This window comes from Callospermophilus lateralis, chromosome 17, assembly GCF_048772815.1.
Source record: "Callospermophilus lateralis isolate mCalLat2 chromosome 17, mCalLat2.hap1, whole genome shotgun sequence".
Lineage (NCBI taxonomy): Eukaryota > Metazoa > Chordata > Mammalia > Rodentia > Sciuridae > Callospermophilus > Callospermophilus lateralis.
Genome location: NC_135321.1, coordinates 70995550 through 71010127, shown reverse-complemented (window position 1 = coordinate 71010127; position 14578 = coordinate 70995550). Strand labels below are relative to the sequence as shown.

Below are 14578 nucleotides of genomic sequence, written 5' to 3'. Positions count from 1 at the left end.
ATTAGCTAAAGTCTCTCATAACCCAATCATTTCACCTCTGAAAATTCTTGCATTGTCTCATCCATGAGATTTGGGGGGTTGACTCATCTCTAAACCATAGCAGTCACATTCATGAAAGACAAGAAAAGTCTAGAATGAAGGGCACTAGAGAGGCTTGAGAAATAAATAAGAAGTGTGGTCCTGGATTAAATTCTGGACCAGAAGGAGAAAAAAAAAAGGAGTTTTTTGTTTTGTTCTGATTTTTGGTTTTGCTATGAAGGGCATTACTAGGACGATGGGTTATATTTGTTTATTGTTAGTTTGCAAAAAATATGGAAAGCAAGATTCTATGATGTGGCTTCCTGAGTCATAGACCAACTGCTGCCTCCAAAAATCCACCTGGTGCCAAATAGAGATTTCAAATGTAATGTATCCCTGTCAAACTTGCTTTTTCAAAATTATTCCCAAAACTCTTGGTGTCATTTCAGACTGTCTTCCACTTGCATCCAATTTAGCAGTGAATTCTGTTGACTTGAACTTGAAAATGATCCTGCAGCCTACCCCTGACTTTCCACCTCCCTGGTCACCTTCTCCCTCATCTCTTGCCCATGTTGTTGGTCTGACAATCAGTCAAACTTTTGCTTTGCTTACCCTCAGTCTTTTCTCAACACAGAATTCTAACCCTTAAAATAATCACCGAATGTGATGTCCTGATGATACGGCATGAATGAGAACACCCAGTGAGGCAGGGAAGGCTTCTATAAATTGCAGTAAAAATGATTCATGTGTTTTTCTTTTTTCCTTTTCCTTTTTTTTTTTTTTTTTTTGGCATAAACAGAGTCATTTTGGAATTCGGCTTCCTTCAACACCGAGACGTCATACCTTCATTTCCCCACTTTCCATGGAGAACTCACTGCCGACGTGCAGTTCTTTTTTAAGACCACGGTTTTCTCTGGTGTGTTTATGGAGAACTTGGGCATCACGGACTTCATCAGGATAGAGCTGCAGAGTGAGTGACCCCCCCACCCCGCCCAGGACAAGTCACAGGATGCCCATCACTTGGCATTGAAAACTGACCAAACAAAAATTTAAATAGTGTCATTCTTACCTTATAATCATATTTATTTTTTAACCACAAAAGTTCTATAATTTTAGTCAATCATTTTAAGGGTCGAACCATGAAGCATAAAGTACAAAATAATCCATAAAACTGTTTTGCCTTCCCTGGACCATTGCCAACTAGAGTCAGAACTTTGAACCAAATTCACAAAATTGTTTCCTAAAATATTTGATCAGACAGATTTTTTTTTTCATGTACTCAGAGCTTAATTTATTGCTGTAAAAATTTGCATTTTTTTGGTTAGAAAATTAGAGGAGACTTTGAACCACTTTTGAGTAAAACTACTTATAGATATAAAACAAATTGTGTTTCTTATTCTCTATATGGGTCCATATCTACTGACTAGAACTGAGTGTGTTAAGTATGAAACTCAAAATGAATCCGTTAAAATCAGTGTGGTTTTGTTTTTATCCTCCAGGATACAAATTTCTCCTGCCCCCCTTCCCCAACTCGAGTCACCTGTCTGCACCCATACCTTTGTCCCCTTTTGTAAAGAGCACGCCAAGATGTTTCCCTGACTCGACCCAATACTCCCCCGGGAATGAACTTGGGCAATATTCATATATGATATTTTTAGCTCCCACAGAAGTAACCTTTTCCTTTGATGTGGGGAATGGACCTTGTGAGGTCACGGTGCGGTCACCCACCCCCTTTAATGACAATCGGTGGCACCACGTGAGGGCAGAGAGGAATGTCAAGGGAGCCTCCCTGCAGGTGGACCAGCTCCCCAGGAAGACACAGCCGGCCCCTGCGGACGGGCACGTGCGCCTGCAGCTCAACAGCCAGCTCTTCATTGGTGAGTCCCCTGGCCACCGCTGAACCTGGTGGGACCGCAGACAGTCACAAGGGTGGGAGTACTTTTAGTGGCCAAGGCAAGCAGCAGCTAACCGTTGGCGCTATTTATTGATAACCTTATAGGTTCGGGAGCATACTGGGCTTCTTATTAGGTAACTCGTTTTGTAGGTTTTATCGTGACCTGTTTCCAGGTGAGACCATCACATCTGAAAGAGGTCAAGTAACAACCAGTGAAAGGAATCCAGACCCGAGGTCTCTGATGCCCGAGCTTGAGCAGCTCACCTTACGGATGGTTGGCATTTGTGACCACTAGGTCCAATCAACACCACCTGTGTGACCATTAGCCACCTGTACCCACTTCTTCCCTTTTCATTTCCAGGAGAAAGTTTATCTTATCCCTGGACAAAAATCATCCACTGTCTGCTTAAAAACAGACCACAGATTCGCTCCTTTATTCCTGCAGTGCGTCTGTAGGGAGAGGTCAGCCCTGGGTGATGGACCTCTTTCCTTTAGCTTGCCCATTCATGGTTTTATCATTGTTTATTTACCCCCAGGGCAAAAACATACTTTGCCATATTCCTTTCCAAACGATTCCATTCTAATGTAAAAACCAAGCATCACTCGTTTATTTCTTATGCATGATGAAGCAAATAAGGGCAGGGCTCCAATTAGAAATTGGACTAAATCAGAAATTATCTCACAGCCTGCTTTACAGGAAGATTCATACAGCTTCCAGGTACTAAGCACTATACCGCTGAAGGCTAATGTGTATAAATATGTGTGTGTGTGTGTGTGTGTGTGAGACTTTCACACATGCAGGAGTTTATGTACTATGACTCCATAAAATATAACTTCCAACACGGGTGGTTTTTACATTAGGGCAAGATGAATCTTCTTTGAAGGACTGGAAACCACAAAACTACCTGACATCACTGCATTAGTCAGCTTTCTGTTACTGTAACAGATACCCAAATTAAGCAACTTATAAGGAAAAAAGGATTATTTTGACCCCTAGTTTTTGAGGTTTTGACTCATGACCAGGTGGTCCCATTGTTTTGGGGCCTCTGGTGGGGGTAGGGAGCTGGGGGCAGAGCTAAATGTTCAGTTCATGGTCAGGAAGCAAAAGTGAAAGAGGAAGAGTTGAGGGTCCTACAATCCTTTTTAAGGGCACACCACTAAGGACTTAAAACCTCCCAAGGAGCTCCAGGTGGCAAGCTGAGGACCAAGCCTTTGCCACATGGGCCCTTGGGGTATTTTCCAGATACAGACTTAGCAGGAGTCAAATTAAGAAACTTTATTTTCTTACTTACAATTTTGAGGATTATTTAAGGGAAATCCTAGGAACAAAATCAACATAAATATTTGCCTAGAATAAACATTCATATTAAGGCAAGGTTTATAAAACAGTGGTGGAGAAACCATCAGTCACCCATGAGGCTGGTTAAAAATTCAGATTTGGGTCAGCTGTGGTGATGCACACCTGTAATCCCTGTGACTCTGGAGGCCAAGGCAGGAGGATCACAAGTTCAAGACCAGCAACCTAGCAAGACTCTTAGTAACTTAGTGAGACCCAGCTTGTCTCAAAATATAAAATAAAATACAAGGTCTAGGGATGTAGCTCAGAGGTAAAGAGCCCCTGGGTAAGTTTTAAATTACCTTTAAATAGAAAACAAAAAAAGAAAAAGAAAAGAAAAGATTCAGAATTGGGATCCCCACTGAAGGTCCACTGAATCAGAGTATCTGGGTGGAGGCCACATTGTACAGGTAATTCCTGGAACCCTCTCTTAACAATATGTTATTATCACCTTTGAAACGGCGTCTATCCTGACATAAGTGTTGCCAAACTCCCTGAACAGATTCTTTAGTGTTGAAGGTTGTGCATGTGCATATTATTCTGTAAAGACTTACCCCTGTGTCCTCAGAAAGGAGTGGATGGAGTAGGGGGGCGATCATCCACATACAAAATTTAACTGCATCTATTTTCATTCTTGTAAATGTTTTGGAAGCCCACCCAGAACCGTTCTAATCTACGTCACTCTTGATAAACATAAGCAAAATAGGGTTGATGTGATCTATATTTTGTGAAATTAAAGAAATGGTCTTAGCACGAGTATTTGCCAATCTTACTACATCTAGACGTCGTTGAAGGAGGTTTTATTTGATGTCTTTTGAGGTTTCGTGATATCTGATACAAGTTTACATTTTTAAAATTTTACATACTCACCGTATGTTCAACAATTTGCAATTTTTGCCACTCTCCCTAAGGCCTGACTTTGACGTGGACACAAAATCCTGAATAAAATACCAAGGAGCACATTTCTATTTGCAGTGTTTCCCTTGTAGGTGGGACGGCCAGCAGGCAGAGGGGCTTCCTGGGGTGCATTCGGTCCCTGCGGCTGAATGGGATGGCCCTGGACCTGGAGGAAAGAGCCACAGTGACACCAGGAGTGGAGCCAGGTTGTGCGGGACACTGCGGCAGCTACGGACACTTGTGTCGCAACGAGGGGAGATGTCGAGAAAGGCTCAGGGGGGTGGCTTGCGACTGCTCGGCCTCCGCCTACGAGGGCCCATTCTGCTCCCACGGTGAGTGAGGCTAGGGATGGGACTGGATTCCTTCTTTGGAAAATCTCTGTGTTACTCCTGTCTTCTGTTCAAGGCTCCAAATGATTCTCCAAACTCTGCCTTTGGGTTGTTCTGATTTTAAGATCATCCAAACATCATTGTTGTTCATTGCAATGGTTTGATGTGATGTAAGGATGAGTTTTAAGTTACCTTTAAATAGGAAACAAATATTTTAACTAGGAGGGGAAATGCATGTTTAAACATTAAATACTGACTTGTCATTAATAGCACCAAACAGATGTGTTCCTATAAGATGTTTGACCCTGTTCTTAGAGGCAGAAGGTATTAAGTATTAAGTATGCTGAACTGACTTCTTACATATACTTACATTTGTAATACTTCTATGGAAACTCTTAGAATGTTGATTCATCAAAGCTAAATTTGTATCTTCAGGTGTTTCTTGGCTGTCACACACACTTTATGTTTAGCTATATAATAGGCTTTAATTGCTACAAAAATTGTTTGCCTTTCAAAAGAATCAGTTACATAGAAGTCACGGAAATTTTCCAAAAGGCACCTTCATAAGTTTTCTGGTGTTCCTCTTGGAGAAGTTATAATCAGTGTCTATCTGTGGTAAGAAATCGTATCATTCTAATAGGGATACTGAACACTCCTCACGTTTGATGGTCGGCTTTAGTCAGGAGTGACCACACTTCTTCATGGTCACAGTGTGGGCTTCCAAATAACTTGCAGCACACATTGGCAAAGTTAAATTTGAATGTCATTTCATAACCTAAAATTATATTGCATATAGACACTCTGTTATAGGTGAATAGGAAATGGCCCGCCCTCCAGTGACTAGAGGGCAAGTTATAATTACTTTCTTAGCCTAGTAAGAATGATCCAGATTTTCAGGGAATTCTTTGTATTTTAAGGAAATACAAAGAGTGCAGTAGTACTCCAAGACAATGATTACCTCTCAACATCTTTCTTTTATTTATAAATGGATGGATGTGTGTGTGTGTGTGTGTGTGTGTGTGTGTGTGTAGACTTAACATATTTTTGGAATAAATCTGATGTAAAATTAAAATATCAACTTTTTGTAAAAAAGTTTTAAGAGAAGCTAAAAATATTTCCCTCTTCTTTCTCTTGGAACACCATAGATATCACCCTACTTAAGATTTTATTTTCTGAAAGACTCAGGGTGCAGCTCAGTGATAGAATCCTTGCCTAGCATGTGTGAGGACCTGGGTTCAACCTCCATATCACCAGAAAAACAAAAAAAAAAAGACTTTATTTTCTGGTGAACAGTAAGTTTGAAGAATATCTCTGGCACAAAAGGAAATGTCTCAGTTCCGATCTTGAAGGAGAGCTGATCCTAAAGTGGTCCTCTTCCTAGTCAGTGCAGGAGTTCTATTCCATGGACTCATCCAGCAGAGGGTCTGGATTAACTGGATCAGTGGTGGAACAGTTTGTGCCTCCCGGGGATGCAGAATTCATTAAAATAGTCCAGAACCAAACATCAGGTTCTGGAGAGGATCCATGTCTAGAATTGTTACAGTATGTTATCTGCAATATCAAATTTTCAACCAAAATAAGAAGTCATGAGACATGAAATAAGAGTGTTCTCCATACATAGGAGGCAAAAGGCAGAAAAACTCAGCTGCCTTTGGGAGAGTCCCAATGTCAGGCTTAGCAAGCAGGAATTCCAAAGCGGCTATTAGAAATATGTGCAATGAAATAAAAGTAACTATATGTTATGGAGTGGATGACCATAGGAATGTTCAGTTCATATGCCGAAGCCCTCATCACCAACATTATGATATGTGGAAACGGGACCTAGCTTTAGGTCATGAGGTTGTGAGGGTGGCGATCCCTCTGCTAATATCTGCATCCTTATAATAGGAAGAGATGGAGAGGCAGTCATCTGCCAACCACAGAAAGGGCTCGCAGCACACACCACGTCTCTGGCACATTGATGATAACCTCCCAAACCTCCAGAAGAGTGAGAAAAGAATAATGATTTGAGCCACCTTGAGTCTAGTGTTTTGTTACAGCAGCCCAAGTAGACAGAGACACCATGCTTGAGTGAGAGAAAATATGACAGTTCTCATCAACTATAGAATTACAGTAGATGAAACAAATATTCCTAAAAAAGAAATAAATAGAAATTCTGGCATTATAATGTACAATAATGGAAATGAAAAATTCATAGAGAGACTCAACAATAGATTGGAAACAGCAGAAGAGTCAGCAAACTTCAAGATGGGTCAATAGACATTATGTATCTTAAACAACAGAATAAATAAAAACAGAACAAATCATCAGAGAAGTGTCAGACGTCATCAAGCACACCAACATATATGCAATTGAATGTCAAAAGGAAAGTATCAGAAAAAAAAAATTACTTTTCAAATAATAGTTGAAAATATCCCCTACTTTTTGAAAACCATTCACACACACACACACACACACACACACACACACACACACATACACATTTATGAAATCCAGGTAGGATAAACACAAGAAAATCCATACCCAGGCACACCTTGGCAAAAAATGTTGAAAGCTGAAGTCAAAAAAGAAATTTGTTAGAAAGCGATAAGAGAAAGATGGCTCATTTTTCCTTGGTGTAAAAGCAAACACCAAGATGAACAGCTGATGTTTCATCAGAAACACTGGAAGCCACAAATCAGGGAAATAACACACTCAAAAATGTCAAATAAAACAATTGTCATCCAAGAAAGTTATACCCAGAAAAACGATCTTGCAAAAAAAATGACAGCAAAATGATGGTATTCACAGATTTAAGAGAAAATTGCAAAGAGAAGGTAGGGGAGGAGAACTCATGGCTGGCAGGCCTGTCTTAAATAGCAAAGGGTGTTCTTTCTGCTGAAAGAAAGTAACCCTAAGCAATAAGACAGTCTATACCTGTGTACTTGGTGCACTTACACACACCAGCATAAGTTTGTAGGTAGCTATAAAAAAGAGTATAGTGGTATATTTCTTATCCTTACTTTTTAAAAACTGATATAAAAAAGAAATTATATAAAACTATAATGAGAATGAATATGTGTGTGTGTGCGTTGTTGGCTCTGGAGATGTGTATTTGAAAGTAACAGCACAGAGGAGACAGGTGGGAGGAAAGCTGTAAGGGAAGAAGGAAGTGAGACTAGATGGTAACATGGATTTCAGGAACACAAAGACTTAATATGAATACATACTGTTTTCTTTTCTCAGCTGCTTTAAAAGACACAAAATTTATAAAATCCTAATTAGATGAGCACAGAGTTTCTAATTAAAGCAATGGAATGTTGGGTTTAGTATAACAGTAGCTCAAAACAGGTAGAAGTAATAGAACTATACAGAAGTACCATTTATATATCACACTTGAATTAAGTTAGTGTAGATATAAAGCAGATTTTTACAAGATATACATTGTAAGCCCTAGAGCAATCACTGAAGAAAAGAAAATTGAAAATTATGGTGAAGCACAATAAAAGGATTATACATCAAAACCTATTGGGATACACAGTGTAGGATTTCAAGAGTGGTTCAGCATTTCAATATGTTACGCAAGATTAACAGAATGAAAGAGGAAAAAGACGTGGTCATTTCAATTGATGTTAAAGAAACATTGAAAAAAAGGAAAATCTTTCATGATAATAAAATATTTAATAAACTAGGAATAGAGTAAAACTTTCTTAATATAATAAAGGCCACATGTTGAGAAACCTACAGCCACCATCCTACTCCATGATTAAAGTTTCTTTTTTGAGATAAGGATCATGACAGATATGCTAATACTTTTCATAGTACAGGGTGTTCTAGCCAGAGCAATTAAGCAAGAAAAGGAAAAAGGTCATCCAAATTCAAAAGAAAAGAACTGTCTCTATTCTTGGATTATGTTGCTTTAATTACAGAAAACCCTAAAGAATCCAGGGAGAAAAAACCGTTAGAAACAATAAGTGAATTTAGCAAAGTTGCAGAATATAAAATCAACATGCAAAATTTGACTCTATTTCTGTACAGTTACAATAAAAAATGTACAAATGAATGAAGTTTTATTATATGATCCAGCATGGATCACATTGTACTAAGTGAAATAAACCATAAAATTGGCAAATGTATGATCCCAGTTTTACTAAATATTGATGACAGGCAGATTCATAGACAAGAAGTAGATCATAGGTTACAGGGGTAGGAGAAGGAAAGGAATACAGACTTATTGTTTCATGAGTACAGAGTTTCTCCTTGGGATGAGGAATATTTTTTTCTCATACGTTTTATTGGTGCATTATAGTTGTACATAAAGGTGGGGTTTCTTGTACATATTTGTACATACACACAATATAGCAATATTTGTCCAGTATCATCTCTCAGTATTTCCCCTTTTCCTCCCCTTCAGGAGTAGGAAAATTTTTGAAAGTAGAGGTTGGTGGTGATTGTTCAATTTCGTGGATTTAAGTAATACCATAAAAAAATTACATTTTAAATGGGTTAAAATGGGAAATTATGTGTATATTTTGCCACAAAAATATAATGAAATAAGAAAGGAATTAAAATGATACACTATAAAATATTTGCTAATGTAAAAGAAACCAGAATGAGAGTAGAAAGAAAACAGAAATTAAACACAAAAATCAAAAGTAAAATGATATATATAAATCTAACAATAACTACATTAAATGTTTACGGTATAAACAATACATCACAAGGCAGATTATTATCAGAATGGGTAACAATAACAAAAACTGTCTATTAATATGCTGTCTAAAGCTTAGATTGAAAGATAGGTTAAAAATAAAAGCATGGAGAAAGATATCCTATGGAAGGAAGGATGATAGAAAACCAGAGGAGATGTACTAATATGAGAAAAAAAATACACTTTTCAGCAAAAGGTGCTACCAGAGATAAAACAACTTTTATAATGATAAGAACTTTTTATAATGTTTAAAGAGAGAAAAAAATTGTAAGTATTTGTTCAGTTAATAATATCATCCCACAATACATAAAGAATACCTGACAGAATTAAAAAGAAAAATAGACAAATGAGGAATAACAGTTGGAGGATTCAAAGTTCTACTTTAAATAATGGGTAGACTAATTGGGCCAAAGATGATCAGGAAAATAGAAAACTTGGCGGAAAATAAAACCCAAATCAAATGATCCTCCACCCAATAATAGCAGAATATATTATTCTTAAGCACTCATGGAACATTGTCCAGTACAGACAACATGCTACCTGTAAAACAAGCCTTGGTAAACTTAAATTTTGATTAAAATCATACAAAATATGCTTCTAAACACAATGGAATGAAATTAGAAATCAATAGCAAAAACAAATCATGGAATATTATAAATAGGTGGAAATTCTTACACTTCTAGTTTGACAAAGAAGAAAAAACATAAAGGAAATATAAAAAGAGATGAATGATGCAGCTAAAGCCATGTCTAGAGGGAAATTCATAGCTCTAACTTTCTGTACTTTAAAAAGAAGAGAAGTCTTAAATCAATAACCTAACCTTCCATCTGAAGACACTGGACAAAGAAGAGCAAACTAAATCTAATTTAATGAGAAGGAAAATAAACATTATAGTGAATTTCATAAAGTAGGTATTATAAAAACAACAGAAAATGAACAAAACCAAAAGTTAGTTCTTTGAAAAGATTAACAAAATTGACAAACCCAGTAAAACTGACAGAGAAAACAAGAGAGAGAATTTAAATTACTAGAATTTAAGTTATAATGTCACTAGAGTGGACAGGGGCAAGAGAGACATTACTACTAACAGAAGTAACCCGGATTGTTAGGGAATATTATGAACAACTACATCTGTGAAAAAATTAGTTAACTTAGATGAAACAAATTATTAGAAAAACCCAAACTACCGAATTTACTCAAGAATAGAGAAAATCTGAATAGGCTTTAATGATGAAGAAAATTAGTTATTTTAAAACAATCACATAAGATAAAACCCAGGTCTGTATGGTTTCACTGGTAATTTCTATGAAATTTTTTAATAAAATGTACTATTTGTTATTCAAAATTCTGCCAAATGAGAGAGGAGGAGGAGGAGGAGGAGGAGGAGGAGAGAGAGAGAGAGAGAGAGAGAGAGAGAGAGAGAGAGAGTTAGTTTCCCAACTCATTGTGTAAGGTCAATATTTTCCTGATACCAAAACCAAAGATTTCAAAAGAAAACTACATACTAATTTCACTTAAATATGTAGATACAAAAATCCTCAAGAAAGCACTGCCAAACTAAAGCCAGCTGCATAAAATTGATCATTCACCAAGATAAAATAACAATTATCCAAAAAAGTTGTTTTAATAGCTGAAAATCAATAAATATAATACAACATAACATTTTGGAATAAGGAACAAAAATAACATAATCATCTAATTTCTGCAGAAAAGTAATTTGACAACATCCCACACACTTTCATGATTTTAAAAAATGAAGAAATTAGTAACAGACGAGTTCTCTGAGCCTAATCAGTGGCTGGTGAAGACCCCACAGCCAAAATCATTTCAGTCGTGAAAGAGGGAATGTTTTTCCATAAGATCAGGAACAAGAAAGCAATATGAGTCCTCTCACAGCTTCTCTTCCGTGTTGTTCTAGAGGTTCCAGCTAGGCCAATAGTAAACTAAAATACATCCAGATTTGGAGGGAACAAGAAACACTTCCCTTATTTGCACATGATATAGTCATTTTTACATGGAAAATCCTGTTTTCTGTTACCAAATACTAACAGCTATTCTACTATCACAAAAAAAAAAAGTTGATAAAAGCTTCAGGATAAAAAATCAATATATAAAATCAACTGCATTTCTGTGCACTAGCTATGAACCATCTGAAAATAAAATCAATAAAAAACAATTTCACTTATAATAGTATCAAAAAGCAAGATATGTAGCAGTAAGAAAAGAAATGGAAGATGTATGCTATAAAAGCATAAATCTGAAAGAAAGACAAATCATCAGAGAGATACTTCAATCATGGATTATAACAATTAAAATAAATAAGGCTTAATGTTCCCTAAATTGATCTACAGATTTATTTTTAGCAAATTCCTCAGGATTTTCTATGTTAAAAAAAAAAAGACTAAGTCGTGTGCAAATAACTTTTACCTTTTGATACAATTTCTATCAAAATCCCAGCTAGGTCCTTTCCAGCAATTGACAAGTCCATGGTAAAATTCATATGGAAATGAAAGGGATTCAAAATAGCCCCCCCAAAAAAATTTTTAAAAAATGAGAAAGCACAGATTTAGTGCATCCAGACTTTCTGTAGTCAAATCTTACTGTGGAGGTATTCAAGAAAAACAGAGAGTAGCTGGCCTGAGACAAGCCATATAGATCAGAGTCCAGAGTTACACCTTCATGTCTGTGGTCAATGGATTTCAGAGTGCTAAGGAAGTTCAGTGGGGAAAGAAGGGTCTCTGTGACAACTGGGTATCCATATGCACCCGCAGAAGAGTGGAAATGGACCTGAGTCTCACAATACAAAGAATGTTCCTTGAGTGTGTTGCAGAACTTGATGTGAAAGGTGAAACACCTGGGATTCCTAAAACATGGGAGAAAGAAAGGTCAGATCAACCAGACTTCAAAATTAAAAACATCTCTGATTCAAATGGCTCAATCAGAAAGTGAAAAGATAATCCAAATCATGGAAGAAAAGAAAATGTTTGCAAATCGTTTATCTTATAAGGTCTGGTATCCAAATGATATAAAAACTCCAATAACTTAATCCAAAGGACAAATAACCTAATCAAACAATGGGCAGAATTTGTGAATATTTCTTCAGAAAATATATACAGATGGCCAATTAACCCGTGAGATGATGCTTGACAACATTAGCTGTTAGAGAAATGCCAAGGCCACAAAGAGATATGACTTCACATCTAGGATAGCTGTTATTATACACATACACACACACACACACACAGGCACATACAATCATGTGTATGGGGTTCAGCGTGGCACTTCCATAATATATATGTAATGTGTAATGATAAACCAGGTTCATTGGAATATCAATCACCTCAGATATTATCATTTTTCCTCTGGTGGAAACATTCAAAGTCTGTTCTACTCACTCTTTTGAAATATTCTTTATCGCCAACCATAGTTCAAAAACAGCTATAGTTTTAAAGAAAGGCAATAATGCATTTTGGTGAGGATGTGGGGGTATCGAAACTCTCATAAATTGCAGTTGGGAGTGTAAAGTATTAAAGATGGAGTTATGATAAGACTAAGCTATTCCACTCTTGGGTATATATTAAATGAAAATGTATGTTCTCACAAAAGTTTCAATGTTGATAGCAGCATTATTTAAAATAGCTCAAGTGGAAACAGCCCAAATGTCTACCATCTGATGAACTGATCAACAAAGTGTGATACCTCTGTTCAATGAAATATTATTCATCAGTGTAAAAGGAATGATGTGCTTGTAAATGCTATACTTTACAATATGATCAACTATTAAAAATGTGCCAAGTGAAAGAAGGTAATCAGTAAAGATTCCATTGATATGAAATCTCCAAAATAAATAAATATAGAAAATAGATTTGTGATTGCCTCAGTTAGGATATTGAAGAGAAACAGAATGAATTCCAACTGAATATGGAATATTTAGGAGGATGGGATGAGGATGGAGAGGACTGATGTAGATGCACTAAAACTGACGGCAGTGATGGATGCACACGTCCATGAATATCGGAAAACAGGGAATTTTACATTTTAATTGGCTCCATTTTATGGTATAAGGTTTAGGTCTTAATAAAGATATGTAAAAATAAACCTCTTAGAAAAAAATGGAATCCCAAACTGAACCCCACCCCACCCCTCAAAATTGGGACCTCAAAGCAGCTGCCTTTGAATTGTGCGTTTATACAGAAGAACTAATCGTATGTAAGTCTTAGATAAAGATAATTTGGAGAATTAAGTGAAATCTCCAGCAAACGTCATTCTGGGCTATATGTTGGGATTTGTTACTTTGTTCTTCAAATTTTATTTTTTTAAAAAATTTAAAGTTAAAACATGAAAAAACAAAACATTTTGCCATTTTATCTCCCAGGATAAAAGGATTAAATTCTTTTTTTAAATACTTTTTTTAAAATGTAAAGCTATCTAAATAGTTGTTACACTGTATTGTTTAGGGAATAATGTCTAGAACAAAGTCTGTACATGTTCAATACAGACACGATTAATTTATTTTCGAATTTTTTTAGTCCGAGGTTGACTGACTCCACAGATGGGGAACCCAGAAACACAGAAAAGAGATTGTGCAATGGTTACTTTATATGAGTGAACAAAAAAATAAATAAAGCACTGGAACATTCTTTCAACAGGACTTGTATTTGCATTCTGTTAACATGACAAAAATGTGCTTTTCATTCTAGAGATTTCTGCATATTTTGAAACTGGCTCCTCAGTGACCTATGATTTTCAAGATCATCACCCCTTAGGTGGCAACACCAGCTCCCTTGCTTCTTCATTACACAGGGACGTCACACTGTCCCGAGAGACCGTCACACTGAGCTTCCGAACCACTCGGACACCCAGCTTACTGCTTTATGTGAGCTCTTTCTATGAGGAATACCTTTCCATTATCCTGGCCAACAATGGTGAATATCTTTTGTGTGAAGAAAAAAGAGAGAAAACACTGAATTAGAAAAAAATGGGACTATAATGATATGGGTCTTTTCAGCACTTAAACTACAAATAAAGAAAATCGCATGCCTTCTAAGATGCACCTGGTTTTTCAGTACTCTCCATAATGCTTATCATAAAAAGTAGCATTTAAAGGTTGAATTAAGATGCTTTTTCCCATTCCAAGACTGACGATTTCACAGATTTGATATGAAATTATACTTACGATTGCTAGGATGCTTTAAAACTCCATGATGATCTAAGTCTGTTTGAAATAAGATATTTGGATATCTGCCAGGTATTTATTTCCTGCTCATTTTAAGTAAGTAGAAGAGCATTAATATGGATGATATCATGGAACTATATAAAAAGCCAATTTCCTTAAGCAATTAATAAATATGATGGCTCCTTATCTCATCCATGGTTGACAAGCAAGTTAGATGACATCCACCTAAGAACAGTGA

At 36.5% G+C, this 14578-nt stretch overlaps 1 protein-coding gene across 1 annotated transcript in view; it reads left to right on the top strand.

Moving 5' to 3' along the window:
* Nucleotides 1-14578, top strand: part of LOC143382624 (contactin-associated protein-like 3) — a 152805-nt gene that overhangs the window by 126746 nt on the left and 11481 nt on the right. The window contains exons 14-17 of the mRNA XM_076836864.2: nucleotides 818-988; nucleotides 1677-1895; nucleotides 4238-4477; nucleotides 13865-14089. Coding sequence (XP_076692979.2) covers nucleotides 818-988; nucleotides 1677-1895; nucleotides 4238-4477; nucleotides 13865-14089 — 855 coding nt within the window. The remainder of the gene's footprint in view (nucleotides 1-817; nucleotides 989-1676; nucleotides 1896-4237; nucleotides 4478-13864; nucleotides 14090-14578) is intronic.